The sequence below is a fragment of the Vipera berus genome (assembly GCF_964194415.1).
Source record: "Vipera berus genome assembly, chromosome: 5".
Lineage (NCBI taxonomy): Eukaryota > Metazoa > Chordata > Lepidosauria > Squamata > Viperidae > Vipera > Vipera berus.
In genome coordinates this window covers 65,473,808-65,494,568 of record NC_138207.1, presented here as the reverse complement: position 1 = coordinate 65,494,568, position 20,761 = coordinate 65,473,808, and the positions used below count along the sequence as shown (strand labels likewise).

Sequence of the window (20,761 nt, the reverse complement as noted above, 5' to 3'; positions counted from 1 at the left end):
TGTCCAGGGCTTTGACGACTTCTGGAGGAAAAGACATACCAATGGAAGACCTTCCCCCTCAAAGAAGGAGGTATCACTGCATGGACCCAATTGCAGGTCACCTCCTGGGCCTTTGACCAACCACGAAAAATATGAATCTAACAAACAGGTAGCTGAACTCAAGAGTTCAGGGGACCCTGGCCACTTCTTCAGCAGTCACAGCCACAAAAAAATCCTATGGGACTCCACCTAAATATCTCCACTGGACCTGTCCAACTGCAGTCCAACTCTGAGTAAATCTGATTGATTTTATCCACCAGATAGCAAAATGGTCCTTAAAACAGCATATTGGCCTTATTCACATTCAATCAGACTCAGACTTGCTCCTAATTTTCCACCACTAGTGCTTCAGGCATCTCTTCTGGCACTTCATCAACTGCATTGCAGGAGTGATGCATAGGGAGAGACAGCAAAGGAGCAATCCAATTCAGGACCTCAGCTATCTACCTGTTCCAGCTGAACTGCAACCATATCCTCATGGAAAGCCCCAAGGTCCCTCTGTAACCTATCCAGGTCCCAGAATTTGTGAAGAATTACTTCCTTTAATTGGAAAACTCCAGTTAATCTTACAAGAAGTTTCTGGCCATTTTATTTCCTATATAATCCCCAGAAACTAATGAACTAAGTTGCTGGGCAACCAGCCAAGACTTCAGCAGCAGATTAGAATTTTTTTTAAAAATGATCTTTCAAAAGTGTGAAATTACCAGCATGCAACAAAAGAACTTTCTAGAAAAGCAACAACACATTCCCTTGACAGTCTAGTGCTCTTTTTATTTGTATACACTCTAAAACAGGGGTGTCAAACTGCCAGCCCGCGGGCTGGACGTGTCACGAGGAAACTGCACCCACCCCATTGCCAGCAATGGGGAAAAAGTTCTGATACGTCACGCGATGTCACGTGACGTCGTGAATTTGACATGTCTGCTCTAAGGCAATACATGATTTTGTTGGCTTATATTAACATGAATGATTTCATTTAAAATATCCACTTTCAGCAAGTGAACTGGCTGGTTCATTTGCTAACACAAAAGATAAGGAAAAGCAGGTATCATCAGAAACAACTTTGTAAAAGCAGTATTGTAGGATAGATTGATTAGGAAATTGATACTAGCTAAGCTAAGAGAAGGGTACTCTGATGTTTCCTCTAATTTCATAGCAACTATAGTTATTACTGTTATAACACATTGTTGATAATTTATCTCTTAGTAAATATACAAATATATATGTATTGGCCTGGGTCAGATATATAAGTGTTATTACTTTAATTTTTTTGTTATAATCTATTACATTTTGAACTACAAGCTTCCCTAGTTAAGTATGCATGTACAGTATGTATGCATGTACCTATGTATGTATGTGTCATATTTATATGGCTGCCTATCTCATGAAATATGACTCTGAGTAGTATGCAATCAAACCATAAAATCAACTTTAAAAAAACTGAACAAATATAAAAAATAAAAATTATTATTAAAAGGCTTAGGAGAGAGCATCAGATACCACAAGCAATGGAACCAACTCATCAGATCACCATTCCCTTGTGACCCACAGGCCTGTTGACACAACCAGGATTTGAGGGACTTCTGAAAGTCCTGTCAGCAGAGATGGGGGCAGTCTCACTTTGGGAGTGAAGTTTCACAGAGTAGGTGCCAGAGCAGAAAAGGTCCATCTCCTGGGTCCACCAGATGTAACTCTTTGGCAGAAGAGCCAAAGCATACCTTTTCTTCAGGACCTCATGGGATGGGCAGATGTAATCAGTTTGCTCAAATGACCTGGCCCCATGGCATGAAGGGTTTTGAAGGTCAAAACAGCACCTTGAATTGGACCCTGGAGCAGGCAATGCAGCAGATGGAGCAGGCGTGTAGCATGTGCCACTCTAGGGCACACATAACTGCCTACTCCACCATATTCTGTATTAGCTGAAGCTTCCTGATACTTTAAGGACAGTCCTATGTAGAAGACATTAAAATAGTCTATCCAGGACACAAGTGAACATGAGCAGAGATTCCTGTTCAGGAACAGGCACAACTGCAACATAACACAAAGCTGTACAAAGACTTCCTAACCACAACTCCCACCTATTCTTTGAGCAAGAGTCATGAGTCTAGGAGGACCTCCAAGATCAGCACTGGTCTGTCTGGTGCAGTACAGTTGCAAGAAAAAGTATGTGAACCCTTTGGGATTACATGGAGTTTTGCATGAATTGGCCATAAAATGAGCTCTAAACGTCATGTAAGTCACAACAATAGAAAAACACAGTCTGCTTAAAATAATACTACACAAACATTAGCTGTTGTCATGTTTTAATTGAACATAACATGTAAACATTCACAGTGCAGGGTGGAAAAAGTATGTGAACCCCTAGCCTAATGACTTCTCCAAGAGCTAATTGGAGCCAGGAGTGAGCCAACCTTGACTCCAATCAGTGTGATGATATTGGATGTGTTGCTGACAGCTGTCCTGCCCTTTAAAAACACAGTTTTGGGTTTACTGGTCTCAAGAAGCACTGTTTGATGTGAACCATGCCTCGCAGAAAAGAGCTCTCAGAAGACCTACGATCAAGAATTGTTGACTTGCATGAAGCTGGAAAGGGTTACAAAAGTATCTCCAAAAGCCTTGATGTTCATGTGTCCACGGTAAGACAGACTGTCTACAAATGGAGAAAGTTTAGCACTGTTGCTACTCTCCCTAGGCGTGGTCGCCCTGTAAAAATGACTGCAAGAGCACAGCGCATAATGCTTAATGAGGTAAAGAAGAATCCTAGAGTGTCAGCTAAAGACCTACAGAAATCTCTGGCACATGCTAACATTTTTGTTGACACATCTACAATAAGGAAAACATTAAACAAGAATGGAGTACATGGGAGGACACCACGGAGGAACCCATTGTTGTCCAAAAAAAATATTGCAGCATGTTTGAAGTTTGCAAAAGAGCACCTGGATGTTCCACAGCACTACTGGCAAAATATACTGTGGACAGATGAAACCAAAATTGAGTTGTTTGGGAAAAACACACAACACTATGTGTGGAGAAAAAAAGGCACAGCACACCAACATCAAAACCTCATCCCCACTGTAAAACATGGCGGAGGGAGCATCATGGTTTGGGGCTGCTTTGCTGCCTCAGGGCCTGGACGGATTGTTGTCATTGATGGAAAAATGAATTCCAGAGTTTATCAGGACATTTTGCAGGAAAACGTACGACCATCTGTCTGCCAACTGAAGCTCCGCAGAGGATGGGTGATGCAACAGGACAATGACCCAAAGCATACAAGTAATTCAACAAAACAATGGCTTCAACAAAACAGAATACGCCTTCTGGAGTGGCCCAGTCAGAGTCCTGACCTCAACCCGATTGAAATGCTGTGGCATGACCTTAAGAGAGCGATTCACACCAGACATCCCAAGAATATTGCTACACTGAAACAGTTTTGTGAAGAGGAGTGGTCCAAAATTACTTCAGATCGTTGTGCAGGTCTGATCTGCAACTACAGGAAACGTTTGGTTGAGGTTATTGCTGCCAAAGGAGGGTCAACCAGTTATTAAGTCCAAAGGTTCACATACTTTTTCCACCCTGCACTGTGAATGTTTCCATCTTATCTTCAATTAAAACGTGACAACAGCTAATGTTTGTGTAGTATTATTTTAAGCAGACTGTGTTTTTCTATTGTTGTGACTTACATGACATTTAGAGAGCATTTTAGGGCCAATTCATGCAAAACTCCATGTAATCCCAAAGGGTTCACATACTTTTTCTTGCAACTGTACAATGCTACCCAGTACCAAAACTGACAGGCCCCATAAAAAAATCAGAGCCATTCAAACTTGCCAGAGTTATGCTGAAGCCTGTTGTTCCCCAACCAGATCCAGGCACTTGGATATGAAATCAATAAAGGTAAAGGTAAAGGTTCCCCCGCACATGCGTGCTAGTCGTTTCCGACTCTAGGGGCCGGTGCTCATCTCCGTTTCAAAGCCGAAGAGCCAGTGCTTGTCCGAGGACATCTCCGTGGTCATGTGGCCGGCATAACTAGACACCAAAGGCGCACGGAACGCTGTTACCTTCCCACCGGAGCGGTCCCTATTTTTCTACTTGCATTTTTACGTGCTTTCGAACTGCTAGGTTGACAGAAGCTGGGACGAGTAACAGGCGCTCACTCTGTTACGCGGCACTCGGGATTCGACCCGCCAAACTGCCGACTTTCTGATTGACAAGCTCAGCATCCTAACCCACTGAGCCACCGCGTCCCTTATGAAATCAATAGCATTGTTTAATTTGCTTAAGGGGCAGAAATGTATAATTGGGTATTATCAGTGTACTGATAATACCTCACCCAATGGTGACAGGTAAACTCACTCAGCAGCTTCAGGGTAGATACTGAATAGGAGCTAATAGAGCAGAGGTTCCCAACCTTTTTGGTTTGATGGCCCGGAAAGGGAGGCAGGCACTGTTACGCACGTGTACGTGAGCCCAAATGGGGTCACATAAGTGCAAGTGCCACAAATGGGGCAGTTCTAGCACCAGCGGGAAGCTCAAGGCGGCACTAGCGCCAGCAGGAAGCTCAGGGTAGCGCTAGTGCTGCTGAGATGCCCAGGGGTGGGGTGGTGCTAGCACCTGTGGGATGCTCGGTGTGGCACTAGCGCAAGTGTGGGGGGTGAGTGCACGCACAAATGTGTGCATTGGTCATCCCTTCACAAGGCCCAGTGGCCAAGAGACCATGGCCCGGTAGTGGGCTACGGCCCACAGGTTGGGGATCCCTGTAATAGAGCACTGAACCTATGGTACCTCACATAATAAGGGTGAAGGGCAGAATTTCTCTCCCCCCCCTTCACCACCAACTGTATCTACTCCAGAGAAAGGAGAACCAAGACAATAGAGTGCTGTCAACCCCCAATCCCTAGACCTAGTACAGAAGAATACCATCAAAGGCTGCTAAGAGGTCATGGACCATTCCTGTCCAGCTCTTGCTACCTAAAAGCATGTCTAATGCTATTTTCATCCCATACTCAGACCATAATGCTGACTAAAAGGATTGAGGTGACTTATAAAATATTATTAAACAAATAAATAGATGGTTATACCACATTAAATTTATCAGTCCTGATCTCATAAGACCTTTGCCTATCTTTGATAGCTGTTTTTAACATGATCAGCTACCTGGTCATACTGGACTATTTAGAATTTTGAATTATATATCAGCAATACTTACAAGGTAATATGTTGGGGTATCTGTTTTTTTCTCTGTTTTCCTCTTTGTTTGCCATCTCAAGTGATCCTTGCAAATATCCAGGTGGCAATGACTATAGAAAATATAAATTGTCTGACTTAAAACAGCGATCAATAACAGAGTTGAAGGTTAAAATACATTTTTATACTTTATGAAATTTTATATTATCTATATCAGAATATTAAATGTCACAGATACATCCTTAAAAGTCATCTTAAAAATTATTGAATGCACCAAGTGAGGAACAAACTCTATTCCTACACTAGATATATATTGCTATTTTTTCTTGCGTGATACAAACTTTTTATCTGAAAATAACTGAGGCCTTAACCACTACACAAAACTGTCTTTTCCCACTACTGAGTTAAGGAGCTACCCGTGATTCATGCAGGCTGTAGCCACTGCAACCTTTACCCTGCTTCTAAAGAAGATAGTTCCAAACCACTGATGAATGGTATTGTCCTGAGTGAAGCCAATCCAGACTTTATAGACAAGAGAGCTGACTTTATCTTCTGGATTGTGTCACCAGGCAACAGAGAAAACATCAACCAATCGTAACACTGAAAGCCAGAATGAAGGAGGGCTGATTTCTCAACTCAGTCTGGCCTTCTTTGAAGGATTGTTTTTGTCTGTGCTTCTCAGCACAGACCCCCTGTGAGAATTAACTCGCTTCATATTCAAAAATTAATACAAACTCAAAATTAATTCAATGAATTCAAAATCACACAGAAAGATACCAAAGCAGAAATATCCCTCAAAAGAAAAGAAAGATATTTGCAAGATCCTGCATCTGGTTAAGTCTTATAAAGTGGGAGAACTAAAACTGATAACTTGAAGACCTGAAACTAAATAAACAACAAATGCAATTCTGTCAGAAAATTACTGTGTATAATTTCAAATTTAATTTGCACCTAGCATACTCTTGGCCAATCCCTATATCCAGATCTGAGCAAACACACAGGCCACTCGGTATAACTAGGAGAGGCAAGGGGGAGGAGAGTTAATTCACAGATTGTTTTTCTTCATGAGATATAATAATGGAGCTCTGCTGTCTTTCTGTTGAAGCCTGGAGAGAAACTGGTCAAAAACAAAACCAAAATGGGAGAAGGTATGGATGGTCATGAAAGGGACTCAGAAAGAAAAGTGCTAATGAAAGCAGAAAATTCTGGGTGGGGAAAAAGGCTGATTTGAAGCTGGATAATGATGGTAGGGTGAATTAACCTGCCCATCCCTTCCCAAATACACCCACAATAAATCAGATGACCTTACACATTTTGCACATCTTGAAGCTGCGGCGAGAGAGTTTGAAACTGCGGTGAGAGAGTGTTAACTTTAAATCTGAGACATCTAATTATAAATTACAGCTATTTCACTCAAGGAGAGCTTAGGATAAACTGCAGGTGAGGATCAGGTTCTATAAATACTTCTTGGTTGCTTAATAGAATAAAATGCACCCCGTAACTACTTACTCTATTATTATATATATCTCACAGGGAGAGAACATGCCTTTTGAATTACATAAGTCCAAATTAGGCAGGACAGAATTTATGTTGTATTTCTACAACTAGTAAATGTCAATTTACATATAAATATTGTACTTCTACAACTAATTTTATAAGAACTTAGGGTATTTGGATGGAGACTTACATTAATCTACTTTAACCCATTTATATTATTGCTAAACTGATCAGAATCTCTCTCTATTGATCATATGTTATTTGCAATATGAAGGAAGGACACCCTTTGCTCTTACTGCAAATACTGTACAATAACAAACGTGGGTGTATATGGATGCTTGAAAACCATAATAAAATAATAAGGGGAACAAAGCTTATACCTTATATATAAAGAGAAGGGCTTTTCAACCAGTGGTATGTGTACCACAGGTGGTACTTTAGCACGTGGTAGACAGTACACAAACCCTAGCCAAGTGTAGCGGGGGAGGGAACGAGCTAAAACAACACTGCACAGGCCTGGAGGAGATCAGCTGGAGCTGCAGGGCTTGGCAAAAACCCCAGGATCTGCGCAAGCAGTTGCATGCTGATTGGAGCTTCCAGCACACCCGGAAGAGAAAAGGGAGAAAGAGGAGGACGGAGAGAAGAGAAGCTATAAAAGTAGCAGGCTTTGGTGGGAGAGGAAGACAAAAAAAACACAGAGAAAGAGAGAGAACAGGCTTTTGTTAGCAAAGTGGTGAGGAGAGAGAGAGAGAGAGAGAGAGAGTGGCCTTTGTGAGCAAAGTGTGAGTGAGTGAGTGAGTGAGTGAAAGAGCGAGCGACGAGCTTTTGTGAGCCAAGTGTGCATGAGTGAGAGAGAAGTGAGAGGCTTTTACGAGCAAAGTGTGAATGAAAGAGAGCAAGTGAGAGGCTTTTGAGAGCTGAGTGAGTGAGCAGCGAGAGGCTTTTACGAGCAAAGTGTGAATGAGTGAGTGAGTGAGTGAGAGGCTTTTGCAAGCAAAGGGTGAATAAGCAAAATGTAAATAAGCGAGTGAGAGGCTTTTGCAAGCTGAGTGAGTGAGAGAGTGAGTGGCTTTTGCGAGCAAAGGGTGAGTGAGCAAGACAGCAAGTGAGGGGCTTTTGCAAACAAAGGGTAAGGGGGGCCTTTGCGAGTAAAGAGTGAGACAAAAAGAGAAAAGTGAGGGGGAGAAGGGAAAAAGAAAAGGAATCGACTTCTGACTTGCTCTGTTGCAGTAGAAGAAAGCATTAACATTGAACCTCAACTTTTTACTTTTCCATATTATAAACTAGCCAATTCTGTATCAACAAATGAATCTAACCAGTAAAGCCCAAAATCCCCCCCTTTTTTTTAAGTAATCAAGTTTTTGATACCTTGCTAAGCACTGGTGCTACTCGAATATTGTCATGTTCTAAAAGTGGTACAATCTGTGAAAAGGTTGAAAAGCCTGATATAAAAGCCCCAGATCTCCAGTCCTTTCGCCGCGGCCTCAAAACACTCCTTTTTCAACTGGCTGACCTGGACTGACAGGGATTTAATTATGTTTAATTTTTATTTTAATTATGTTTACAATTTTTAACTCTAATTTTTAATTTATTTTAATTTTTAATTTTAATTTATTGTACAGAGGCCTTTAATTTTAATTTTATCTTAATTTCTGTATTTATTGTATATTATTGCTGTTAGCCGCTCTGAGTCCTTCGGGAGATAGGGCGGGATATAAGCCCCATAAATAAATAAATAAATAAATAGAAGGGCGGGATATAAGCCCCATAAATAAATAAATAAATAAATAAATAAATAAATAAATAAATAATCAGAGCCCCTCTGTGAGGAAGATGGACAGTTAAGAGTTTGATTGATAAATAAATAATCATGGTCTCAATCATCATTAGGTTTAAATCAGATGTGCACTCTGAAGAATTTTCTTCGAAAACCAGCACAGACCAGAATGTAAATTTATTGTTTACTAGCTAATAAAGAAGTCTCTTATATAGGTTACATTCTGTTGCCACAACATAAATGTGTCATATTTGTTGCTTCAATATGTACTCTTGCTTTGGCTTTGCAATTTTTCTTCTTTAAACAGAAAACAGTCACACACACACCCTTCTCTCTTTAACACACACACGCACACACGCACACAAAACAGGAACGTAAAATAAATAACTGAAAACTGACCATGAACTACTATAATATACTATATATTATTTTGATACTCTGGTTTTCCTAAATTTCACTTCAATATATTTGGCAAAAATAAAAGTAAGAAGTGAGCTTTTATGGAAGTTTTTTAAAAAATTACTTTTATCCTTTGAGCACTTTGTTTTCCTTTGCATAAGCAGACAAATTGTGCAAAACTGGAAAACTGAACTTCCCTTTTTTTATGTGAGGCAAGGGAGGTTTTTTAAAAGGCTTGTTTCTATTTCAGTATTTCTCCAGAAAGTCGCTTGAGAAACAGAGAACAAGCATAAAATTAACTTTCACACCCATTTTAAGGATGACCATTGTCAATGTAGATTTGCATGTTTGTCTTTTCCTAATGTATTTAGCCACACAACTCAATATACTCACATTAATTCAGACTTGAAAAGGCAAGTTTTAAACACGTAATCATAATTCCTGACCTACAGTCCTGCCAATTACGAAGCTCCACTCTAAAGGGCATGATTCCATGCCTGGCAGTTTAATTGGCAACCTTTTCACCTATATAAACTTAAAATGAATGTAAACATGTGATAATCACGACTACATCGCAGAACTGCTGAAACCAACCAGCACAGAAGGTAAGTTCACTTTTATGGAACTGGCCTTCAGAAGCCAGAGAGAGATTATCTATCAGCTATTTTCCAGCCCCACAACCCTCTTCATGCAAGCACCATGCAGCAGGAAGCAAAAAATATATTATGAACTCTGACCTGAAGTGAGACATTATATTTAGCAAGTTTTTAATCAATTCTTCTTAACTTGGTGCACTTGAGATTTTGGGGGCTTCAACCTCACTATTTCCAGCTTCCATGAGAGGGAGATTGAAATGGGATAGCTTTGTTATGATTACCTCTCTTCTCCATTAGGTGTCTTTAAAAAGTACTTACTATCCTTTTTTATGGTAAATAGTTCCTAGAAGAAGGCAAAAGTAGAGAGCCTATTGCCTTCCAGATGTTTAGGTCCACAACTCCTACAATTGCTTGCTATTGGCCTCTCTGGCTAGGGATGATGAGAGGTAGTTATCTGCCACTGTAGTAAAAACTGAATGGCTTTTAAAAGGCATAATTCTGGAAAGAAGCAGGATTTGTAAGTATGAAAGTAGCGAAGTGTAGGAGAGACTAACTAGTTTCACATAATGAGCTAACATCCCTGTTTTATTGAAATAAACCACAAAGGTTAGGTTTAAGATTTAAACCATGGTTTTGAAACCTGAATGTTTCGGTCCAAATAACACATTAAGGAAGAAGCAGTCATATTGCATTATTATTTCAGTATGATATATGAATCTTTCCTTTATCACCTGGTTTTAAATGTTTTGGAGTAGTTATGAGGTTCACATAACCCTAATTCCCAAGACTAAAACTTAAGGATTTTGTAAAATGTAACAGTTGCTGGTGGTCAAGCATCATATATTATTACAGAGAGTAATAATTTAGATTATTACTCATGATAATGTAAAACATCTGGAAACATGTCAACCAATTTGCCACTTAGCTGAATAGCAGCAAGATATAGGATTGGAAATCTCATTTCCAAAAAAGGTAGAGACCCCTTAAAATTCCAATTTTGTTAATAATAGATATAATAAGAGTTTACACAGCATAGGAGCGTGCAATATATCTCAACAATCCCAGAGCATGAAACTGATACATACAAAAGCAACTTTTATTGTTCACTGGGAAAAAAATAATTTGTTCATTTTATTTGCCATCTTTCATTTAAGAAAACCAAAATGAAGTAACAAAATAAGGCAACCCACATTAAACTCTTCCCGGAACAACTTCCCATCATCAGCTGCTCTTATCCGGATTTCCTCTTCCAAGAGCTCTACTGGAATAGGAAAATACTTCCTTGGGCCAGAAGGAGACTGTCTGAGAAGCATCACCCTCTGCTGTTCTGTCAAAAGGAGATGAAAGAACACTGTATCTATGTATTTATAAATCAAGTTTCTAAATACCCACCTCTCTCAGAGAGGGGCTCCGGGTTGTGCCCAGTCTAATCAATATATAGAAAATATATAAAATTAACATTCAAATGTGAAAATTATTTTAAGTTTATTTTTTTTAATTATTATTATAGCATTATAAGATTTCAAAAAAGGGTTTTAAAAAAATCCAAGATGGCCACAGCATTAATTAATACAGGCAGGGGGACTCTCATGGGGACAGCCAGCCTCACAGGTGTGTGGTCTTCTGTGCCCCTCTTGGCAAGGTCATAGAGCCAAGTTTTGATTCCTTTGCAGAAGGCCAGGAGAGTGGGGTGTTGCCTCACCTCTGCGGGCAGGATGTTACATAATGTAGCGGTAATGCCAGAGAAGGCTCTCTTTCTAGGTCCAGCTAATTGAAATTCTTTGGCTGATGGATCTGCAGTATATATTCCATGATTGATTGAGTGGGATGGGCTGATGTAATGGGGGTGAAGTCAGTTCTGTAGGTAGCCTGGTGCCTATGCCAGGTGATGACCAACACCTTGAACTGCACCTGGAAACAAACTGGCACCCAGTGCAGTTTATGGAGGAAGGATGTTATATGTGGCCTTCAATGGGCACCCAGTATGGCTCACACAGCCTCATTCTGTAGCAGTTGAAGCTCCGGATACTTTTCAGGAGTAGCCCCATATAGAGTGCATTGCAATAATCCAGTTGGCTGTATTATATGCATAGCCAAAAAAGCAATGTACATTTTACTTCCATTATATATTTAAAATAAAAACTTAAAATTAAGACCACATCTGTACAGCCAACATCAATGGAAAACTTCACAACAATTACTAGTTTTACTAGCTTTAGAGCCGTGGTGGCACAGTGGTTAGAATGCAGTACTGCAGCCTAACTCACTGCTCACTCCAGGAGTTCGATTCTGACCGTTTCAAGGTTGACTCAGCCTTCCATCTTTCCGAATTTGGTAAAATGAGGACCCAGTTTGTTGGGGGCAATATGCTGACTCTGTAAACCACTTAGAGAGGGCTGTAAAGCACTATGAAGTGGTATATAAGCCTAAGTGCTATTGCTATTTACAGTCTTTTCAAATCCATTTTTCTGAAAATGGATTTTAAAATGACAGACTCCAAGAATGATGTAGAAAAGGATTCTATAAGGGATTTACATCTGAAACTGGCTAAAATCTCAATAACTAAAGAGGACATACAAATAATAAATCAGAAAAATGATTTATAAAGTTTTATTATTCTGGATTTACAAAAGGAATGTTTTAAAGTATGAAGCTGATAATGCAAGAAATGCATGTGTTATTGTACTGTATTTGTTACATGATGAAATTAGGTGAGGGGGTTTAAAATGTGTTCATGAGTGTTCAGCATGTACAGAAACTAACTCAATTTTCTTTGACCTTCTTCCTTTAGATGTTAATTCATATATATTTTTTATATTTGTTATGTTTGTCATTTAGTTCCTTATTCAAAATAATTATGCATGCAGTTAAAAACTGACTCCATGAAAATTTACAAATAAAATTAATTCTACATCTAACAGATATTTAAATGGAATTCCTGAAATTATAACTTAATACAATGCAATGTTTTAAAAAAGATCTTTCTGAATCAAATTGTACTATAAATGCAAACATTAATATGTGAACAAAAGTATGTGAACATAATATGTGAACAAATCTTCTCTGATGAGTAACAGTTATCAAACACAACAACAAATGAATAACCAACCCTGTAAAACCTATTTGCTTCCCCTTTCAACATTACATTATAAAAGGAAGCAAATCGTTATATACAATTAAATAAAGAAATAATTACCTTGCTCTTCTAGGATTCCGTTTGGCATTTTTTTATCAGTGGAATTTACAACCGCTTTTCTGTGTCTTCGGAACCTTAATAAATATAAGAAGCATTTAGAAGACCACAGTTTAGGTCTCAAGATACTAAATAAGTTGCAAAAATTTTCTATATTATGGCTCACAAACCCAGTAATTCTGGAGAAGGTTCTTCTAATCATTTTTCCCCAGTTATAAATGTTATATTGTAGCTGATGCACAGAAATGGTGTATAACATCCTCCATCCACGACACTGATTAATGTGGGAAACTACAGACAGCACAGCTGCAGCTATGCAACTTTCATTTCCTTAAGAGATCACATGGTAACAAGAAATGACTAGTTCCACATCAAGAGTCTGATTCATACATACCTGAAGAAATAGCCAGCTAAAATAATTAAAATTATGAACACTAAAATCAGGATCAGCACTGAAGTCAGTAAATGGGATGGCTGACCATTTTCTCTTGGGGGATCTAAAAATCAAAAACAGAAACATGAGCTGGTGCTAAATCACCAATTGATTACAAACAGAAAATTAGTGGAACAGAAACATACACATTATACATTGGATTTTGTAAATGATATTTTTCTGACACTACCAGATATAAAGGAAATTTAGTTTAAATATTTTAAAGAAACGAGTTAAAGCACTGAAATGTTTTGGAGCTTTTTTTCTCATTAGAACTTATTCGTACTGTATATGCAGGTAGTCCTCGAATTATAGCCACAATTGGACCCAAAATTTCTGTTGTTAAGCAAAACAGTAAGTAAATTTTGCCTCATTTTATGATCTTTTTTGCTCCAGTTGTTAAGTGAATAATTGCAGTTGTTAAATTAGTAACACGCAGGGCTTTTTTTCTCATAGAATGCTCAGAATGGAGTTCCGGCACCTTTTTTGGATGGAACCTTGTAGGGTAGGCAAGGCGGGTTGTATGACATGTGTGAGTTCCGGCACCTTTTTCTTTTACAAAAAAAGCACTGGTAACACGGTTGTTAAGTTGCTGGTCAGATGGTTGCAAAAAGGAATTACATGACCACAGGACACTGCAACCAAGATAAATGTGAACCAGCTGCCAAGTGTCTGAATTTTGATCACCTGACTATGGGGATGCTGCCACTGTTGTAAGTGTGAAAAATGGTCATAAGCCACTTTTTTCAGCATCATTTTTAACTTTCGGGGACTCAGATATCACTCTACCTCTACTTATATTGGAATACATGTGGGATACATGTGAAATCTGAACAACCCAATGTAATATATGTTTTTATTCATTGCAGGCCAAAAACCAAAACTGTAGCTGAGGAAATCTGAAGAAGTAGAATGTAAAGAGAATGCAACAATAATTCCCTATGCCCTGTTTCTGAATGAATGAAATAAGATGTCAATTTTATCAAAACTATTAATAACCAGTTAACCTCAAACATCAAATTATTTTTTAAAATTAAATGGGAATTAATGTTTCTTTCTAGTATCATACTAAATCATGGTATATTTATCTTCTTTTCTACAAAAGATAGGAAAAGTAGATACGATACAAGACTAGACTGTAGTACAACATTTAAGCAGTTCAACATTGTGAATGATCCCTCATGATATTAACAGCAACTCAAGAAGAAGAAGAAAGCAAAAATAAGCTATGGCAAAAGGAATAAAAATAGTATAGTAATTATTGTTATCACAATAATAACATGTTTTCAAAATATAGTAATACTCAGAAGATACTCTTCATGTCAAACTATGTCAGGATTTTTAACCCAACCTAAATGTTTAAGTACAGAAGAAAATTAATTGTTTTTACCTCTGTTTATCTTTGTCTATAGCAATCCCACAAATAAGGCTTATTAGATGGATTCATCTTAAATATGAAGTTGAAAAAAAGTTTTTGTGCATTGTCAGGTTTTTTTCCTGAACATTCTGATAATACCTCTCTTGCTTCTCATAAATCTTATTTTGGCTGTAATTTTGTCAGTAATCACTAATTTCACTGTTCAGGGGGATAAATCTTTCTTAAATAAGGTTTACTGCGGTGAATTTCTTTCCTCATTATGTCAAATTACATAAGCCCGTGGTGGCGAACCTATGGCACGCGTGCCACAGGGGGGCAGGCAGAGCCCTCTATGTGGGCATGCACGCCGTCTCCCCAGTCTTAGGCCTTCAGCTGGGTTTTATAAAACCTTTTCGCTTTAGGCCTCCACCGCCATGTGCAAAAAAAAAAAGTTCAATCAATCAATTTCAACTTCTCATGGGGAAAAAAAAGATCTCGCAAAGTTGGAATTGATTGATTGAACTTTTTAGTCCCACCCAGTCTGCCGTTACCACCGCAGCCACACCCACCCAAAGGGACATGCCCACCTAGCACCCAACGATACATAAGTGGGTTTTGGGTTGCAGTTTGGGCACTCGATCTCTAAAAGGTTTGCAATCACTGACATAAGCCATTGCAAATTATGTATCAGAAACAAATCTGTGTGAAAATTGACATTATTTAATAAGGATTTTACTAACAACAAAGAACATCTTGCTCAATGAAAATGATGAGATAAAATACTTTTGACCATTTTTTTTGAACAGCATTCAAAAATATACCCATAAAAAAGTTTGTAGAGTAGGGACTTTGTGATTTACCTCTCAACCACAATGCTATTTCACTGAAAATCTGTTAAATGTAAATTTGAAAAAAATATATGCAAACTTTGCATTCATAAATTTCCCATTCCGTAGTAGGCTTTAAATGACAGCTCACCAAGAAACAAAAGACAAGAATAGTAACAAAGCAACTCTAACAAAAGGTACACTAGACGTGCCCAGTTGAATTGGGATCCATCAGATTTAAGATTAATTATTTTGCGTGACTTCAATCAAATCAAAAGAAGTGAGAGATGAGTTGAAATAAAAGTGCAAACTATATAACCGGGTGGGACATAGATAGAAAATCAAGCAAACAGCAGAAATATGCAAACTAATTATTCTCTTAGATAGCATGAACACTGGGGTATATCTGCAAAATAGAAACTGAAGCTGAAAGAAAAAGAAATAGCAGAAAATTGAGGTCACATAAAACAATGCTTTGCGTATAGGAATGTATTCTGAGTTTAAGTAGTGCAACAATATTACATTTAATGTTTTTAATTTTAGGTTTTATTTCCATGAACTACCACATGGGTATTAAGATCAATCCTCTATATTCCTAGTCCAACAGGAGTGAAAAATGTATTTTTTTCTGCAACAGGCCAGTGAATAAGGAAGCATCCCAAACAGGAAATCAGCAATGCTTTACCAATTACTATTTTCTTAGTTACAGCAAGATAAGCCAGAATAGCAAACAGATCACCCTGTCACATTCAGCATCAAGAGGCTGATGTTAAAACATTTCCAGAAGTAGCTTTGTAAATCCAATCAAAGAGAAATTGAACATTGCATCGTTCCTGTTCTTAATATTTTACTGTTCCTAAAATAATTATTATACTATAGTTTACCAAAATTTAGACATATGGCTTTTGGGGTCTTCCAAGTATGAGTAGTTTGGAGATATGTGGTTCAAATTTGGCTACAATGTTTTTACAGTTATTTGTAATTGCTTTTATGGCCATTTTGTGACTGGTATGCCCTCCCATGGTAGTTGTTTTAGGGTCTTCCACGTATCCATGGTGATATGTTTTTCTCCTGTGCCCAAGAAGGAAAGAAGCAGAGAACACAGATCGTAGAATAATCGGGTTGGAAGGGACCTTGGAGGTCTTCTAATCCAGGGCTTTTCAACCAGTGGTACACATACCACTGGTGGTACGCGAGCACATGGCTGGTGGTACGCGGCGTTGCCTTCCTACTCCTGCATCCCCCTGCCTCCCCCCTGCTCCTTCCTAGCTTACTTGCTGCCAGAAAACATGCTGCTGCAGGAACCTACCAGGCCGCATGAAGAGCGCAGGTGCAGAGTGAGGCCCCGCCCTCCCCTGGGACTCATTGTGCAGCAACCATGTTGTCCTTCCCCCAGAAAAAAGTGTGAGCCTGAAGGGGACAGAGCCATCCACTCCCTCAGCAGGTAGGTGTTTGTGTCCACTCACATCCATCTTCTTTTTCTCCCCCCCCCCACGAGCTTGTGATACCCCTCACAGCCCTCACATTGCCTCCCTCCCGGGGCTTGAGAGATTTCCCCCTCTCCTCTTCCCAATGTGCAATGCAAAGGGAAAAGCAAAGCAGCCAGACGGCACACACCCTCCCCGAGGATTCATCCTGTGGCAGCAGGTGGGAATCGAGGCCCACTTTTGTTTTCCTGATGCGCGCCAAGGCAGGCGAAGCCATCACAATGTGGGTGTGGAGGAAAAAACGCGCCCGACTCCCTCCCCCCACTGTTGGCAACTCCGTACAGCTGGCCCTGACCTCCACTGACTGGAGCCCATTGGCGGAGGTTGGGGCCAGCTGTATGGAATCGCCAGCTGATCCATATGGCTAGCCCTGACCTCCACAAGTGGAAAGCGAGGGAGATTGCCAGGAGCATGAATCGGCGCGTGCTGAGAAACACCGATCTCGCGCTCCTGCAATCTCCCTCGCTCTGTTTCAGCTTCCCTTGCTACAAGAGAAAGCAGGCTGAAATGGAGCGAGGGAGATTGCCAGGAACGTGAATCGGCCGATCTCGCGCTCCTGCAATCTCCCTCGCTCTGTTTCAGCTTGCTTTCTCTTGCAGCAAGGCAAGCTGAAACCGAGCGAGGGAGATTGCAGCAGCACAAGATTGGTGTTTCTCAACATACGCCAATTCACGTTGATGGCAATCTCCCTTGCTCTGTTTCAGCTTGCTTTCTGCAAGAGAAAGCTGGGCCGCAGGGCCGCCTCCGCAGGTGCTGCTCTAGCGCGGAGAGGAAGAGGCCAGTCCCCATTCGGCCCGCCAGCCACGGGAGAGCCCTGTGCAAGCGCGTCGCCGGCCACCAAACCCTGGCTTTCGAGCAGCAGCGGCCTTGCCCTATTTGCCGGGAGCAGCCACCCACCCCACTTTTCGCAAGCCCTGCTATGCCGCCGCAGGTTTCCAGCAGCGGGAGGCTACGGGACGAGGGCCTGTCGGGGGTGAAGGAGTTGGGGCTGCTCCGGTGGGCCACTTCTGTGGCAGTGTGGCATGCTGGTGCCCTGCGCTATGCTCCGCTGCGGGGGCCGCCCTGGGAAAGTTGGAAGCGCAGCTGTAGTCCGGGACGGTCAACCGCTCCGAGCCCTGTCTGGCCGGCTTTGTGCCTCTGTCCCGCAAGAGCAGCTGTTGTGAGTTGCTAGCATGTGCTTCCCTGAGTGGCGGATCTACTCCCACCCAGGACTCCGGCTGCGTCTGCAGAAGGCGAGCGGGGAGAAGGGTGCTTTGGTGCGTCTTCCATCCCTCCCGTGTGAAGGGCGCCTTCGTGCCCCGCGGTCCACAGCAGCATTGTTGGTGTGCGTGGATCGACTGTGAGCGAATGCAAGGTATTTCTGTTGCTGGAATAAAGCTTATTAAATGAGCTAGCAACCTCCAAATATCATTGATAGATCTTCCCCAACTTTCCTCCGGTGCTTCATGAAGAATTAAGTGGGCATCAGGTTTCTTGGTAAAAATGGATTTGGAAGGAAGGAAGGAAAGAAATGACAATGGGAGGGAGGGAATGAGGAAAGGACAAAGAGGGAGGGAAGGAAGAAAGGAAGGAAGGAAAGAAGGAAGAAACAATGGGAGAGGGAGGGAAAGAGAGAGAAAGAGAGAGAAAGAAAGAGAGGGAGAGAAAGAGAGAAAGAGAGGGAGAGAGAGAAGGAGAAAGAAATAGGGAGGGAGAGAAAAGGAGAGAAAGAGGGAGAGAGAGAGAAGGAGAAAGAAAGGGAGAGAAATAGAGGGAGAGAGAGAAAGAAGGAGAGGGAAAGAGAGGGAGAGAAAGAGGGAGAGAGAGACAAGGAGAAAGAAAGAGGGAGGGAAATAGAGGGAGAGAGAGAAAGAGGGAGAAATAGAGAAAGGGAAAGAGAAAAATAGAGAGGGAGAGAAAGAGGGAGAGAGAGAGAAGGAGAAAGAAAGGGAAGGAAATAGAGAGAGAGAGAGAAAGAGGGAGAAATAGAGAGGGAAAGAGAAAAATAGAGGGAGAGGGAGAGAAAGGGAGAGAGAGAGGAAGAGAGAGGAAGAGAGAGGAGAGAGAAACAAAGAGGGAGGGGGAGAGAGAGGGTGGAGAGAGGGAGAGAAAAAGAAGGAGAGAGAGAAATTAAATTAGTAACATGATTGTTAAGTGAATCTGGTTTCCCCACTAACTTTGCTTGTCAGAAGGTTGCAAAAGGCGATCACATGACCCTGGAACATGACCATCATAAATATGAATCGATTGCCAAGCATCCAAATGTAAATCACATGACCTTGGGGATGCTGCAACAGTTATAAGTGTGAAAAATGGTCATAAGTCACTTTTTCACTGCCGTCGTAACTTTGAACAGTCACTAAGTGAATCGTTGTAAGTCAAGGACTACCTGTACTTTATCATTTTTTTCCTTTTTTGGGGGGGTGTCAAGTTTTTGACACCTTGCTGGGCGACTGGTGGTATTCAGACATTGCCTTGTCCTAAAAGTGGTACAATGGATGAAAAGGTTGAAAAGCCCTGTTCTAATCCAACCCCTTGCTCAATTAGGAGACCCCATACTATTCTGAAAAAAATGGCTATAATTTCTTTTTGAAAAATTTCTAGTGATGCAGCACCCACAACCTCTGGAGGCAAGCCGCTGCACTGATTAATTGTTCTCACTGTTATCTTAACTGTTGCTTTTATAGCATACAATATTATCAAGTATTGAAGGTTTGAAACTTTTGGTGAAATATAAAGGCTCTGGATCTTGTATCAAATTACATTCAAAAGAAGTTTTTATGAGCGGTCATTGATTAGAGTTCTTTCAATTTAAAACGCTGCTAACTAGGCCACTGCAGATGGTTTGCAAAAATACTCCAATTTTGCAGCAGTTCTATTCAGTTAGTGGAAATATAATCCTACTGTCTTCCATGCAACTAAAATGAAGGGTTAATAAAGCAGCACATGCTATACATCTCAAGCATGTTCAACATCTAAATAGAGGGCTGCTCATTTATATGGTAATTAGTAATAACTAGAGAGAGAAGGAAAGAACAAAAAAATGAAATAAGCCAAAAAGAATGTTTTTTTAAAAAAGATTAAGTAAGATATCTACTAAATAAGATATCAGTGGCATAAAGAAAGTAAATCTGGAAGGCGAAGTTGCTATACATTGTTATACACCACTCAACTCCCAGCAACCTTATCTTAGTTCACAGATAAACCACACAGAACAATAAAATAATGCAATGATAAAAACAAAGAACAAAATATGTCCAAACCATACAACAATCAAAGCAAATCCATTTTACCCAGAAGGTAATATACAATTGTTTAATATCAAAACCACTGGCATTCTAACGATACTAACAACTCCACAAAACTGGCTTATTCTCAAAGTGCTTCTGAATGCACATCAGGTAAAGGAAGGACAGTTTTTTCTATAGACTACCCAGAACAATTTGACAGCAGAAGACCATTAAATTAAATTTAAATGTCAAGCTGTATCAAAAGGGCAACACGATAAAACAGGAGCAGCAGACTCCATTTCACCCAGCATAATCTGCTGGGGTAAAAGGTCTTCCATCTATACTACCCCTGTACGAACAAGGGATAAATTCCAATCATTGTGAAGGTCAATATCAGAAACATTGGCTTTCAATGCGAGGTTGGCTGCTCTAACCTTAGTGAATTTAGCTATTGAACTGAGAGGCCATGTTTTCTAAGTTGACTTCAATGACTTTTTTTCAAGCTAAGTAAAAACCACCCAGAAGAGTCAGAACAGCCAAAGAGCTTTCTATTGAAATAAATTTAGTTTGTTGGAATAAGGCCTCACTCCAAAGAGAACCAAGAGTTGGGAATCTTCTAGTATGCTCAGAAAATAGATGTTAATTTTTCTACTGGACTGCTTCAGTGCGCATAAGATCTGTATCAAAGCAAATCTGGGAGCTATATTACTGGGAGCTATTAAGAGCAATGGTCACATAGCTACTTTCAGCCTCTACTGCCTGC

General features: G+C 40.3%; 1 protein-coding gene across 1 annotated transcript in view; it reads right to left on the bottom strand.

Moving 5' to 3' along the window:
- PTPRE (protein tyrosine phosphatase receptor type E) overlaps positions 1 to 20,761 on the bottom strand; it is a 139,303-nt gene that overhangs the window by 25,872 nt on the left and 92,670 nt on the right. The window contains exons 4-7 of the mRNA XM_081330118.1: positions 13,080 to 13,182; positions 12,689 to 12,762; positions 10,683 to 10,819; positions 5,246 to 5,336 (exon numbers count right to left, since the gene is read on the bottom strand). Coding sequence (XP_081186244.1) covers positions 5,246 to 5,336; positions 10,683 to 10,819; positions 12,689 to 12,762; positions 13,080 to 13,182 — 405 coding nt within the window. The remainder of the gene's footprint in view (positions 1 to 5,245; positions 5,337 to 10,682; positions 10,820 to 12,688; positions 12,763 to 13,079; positions 13,183 to 20,761) is intronic.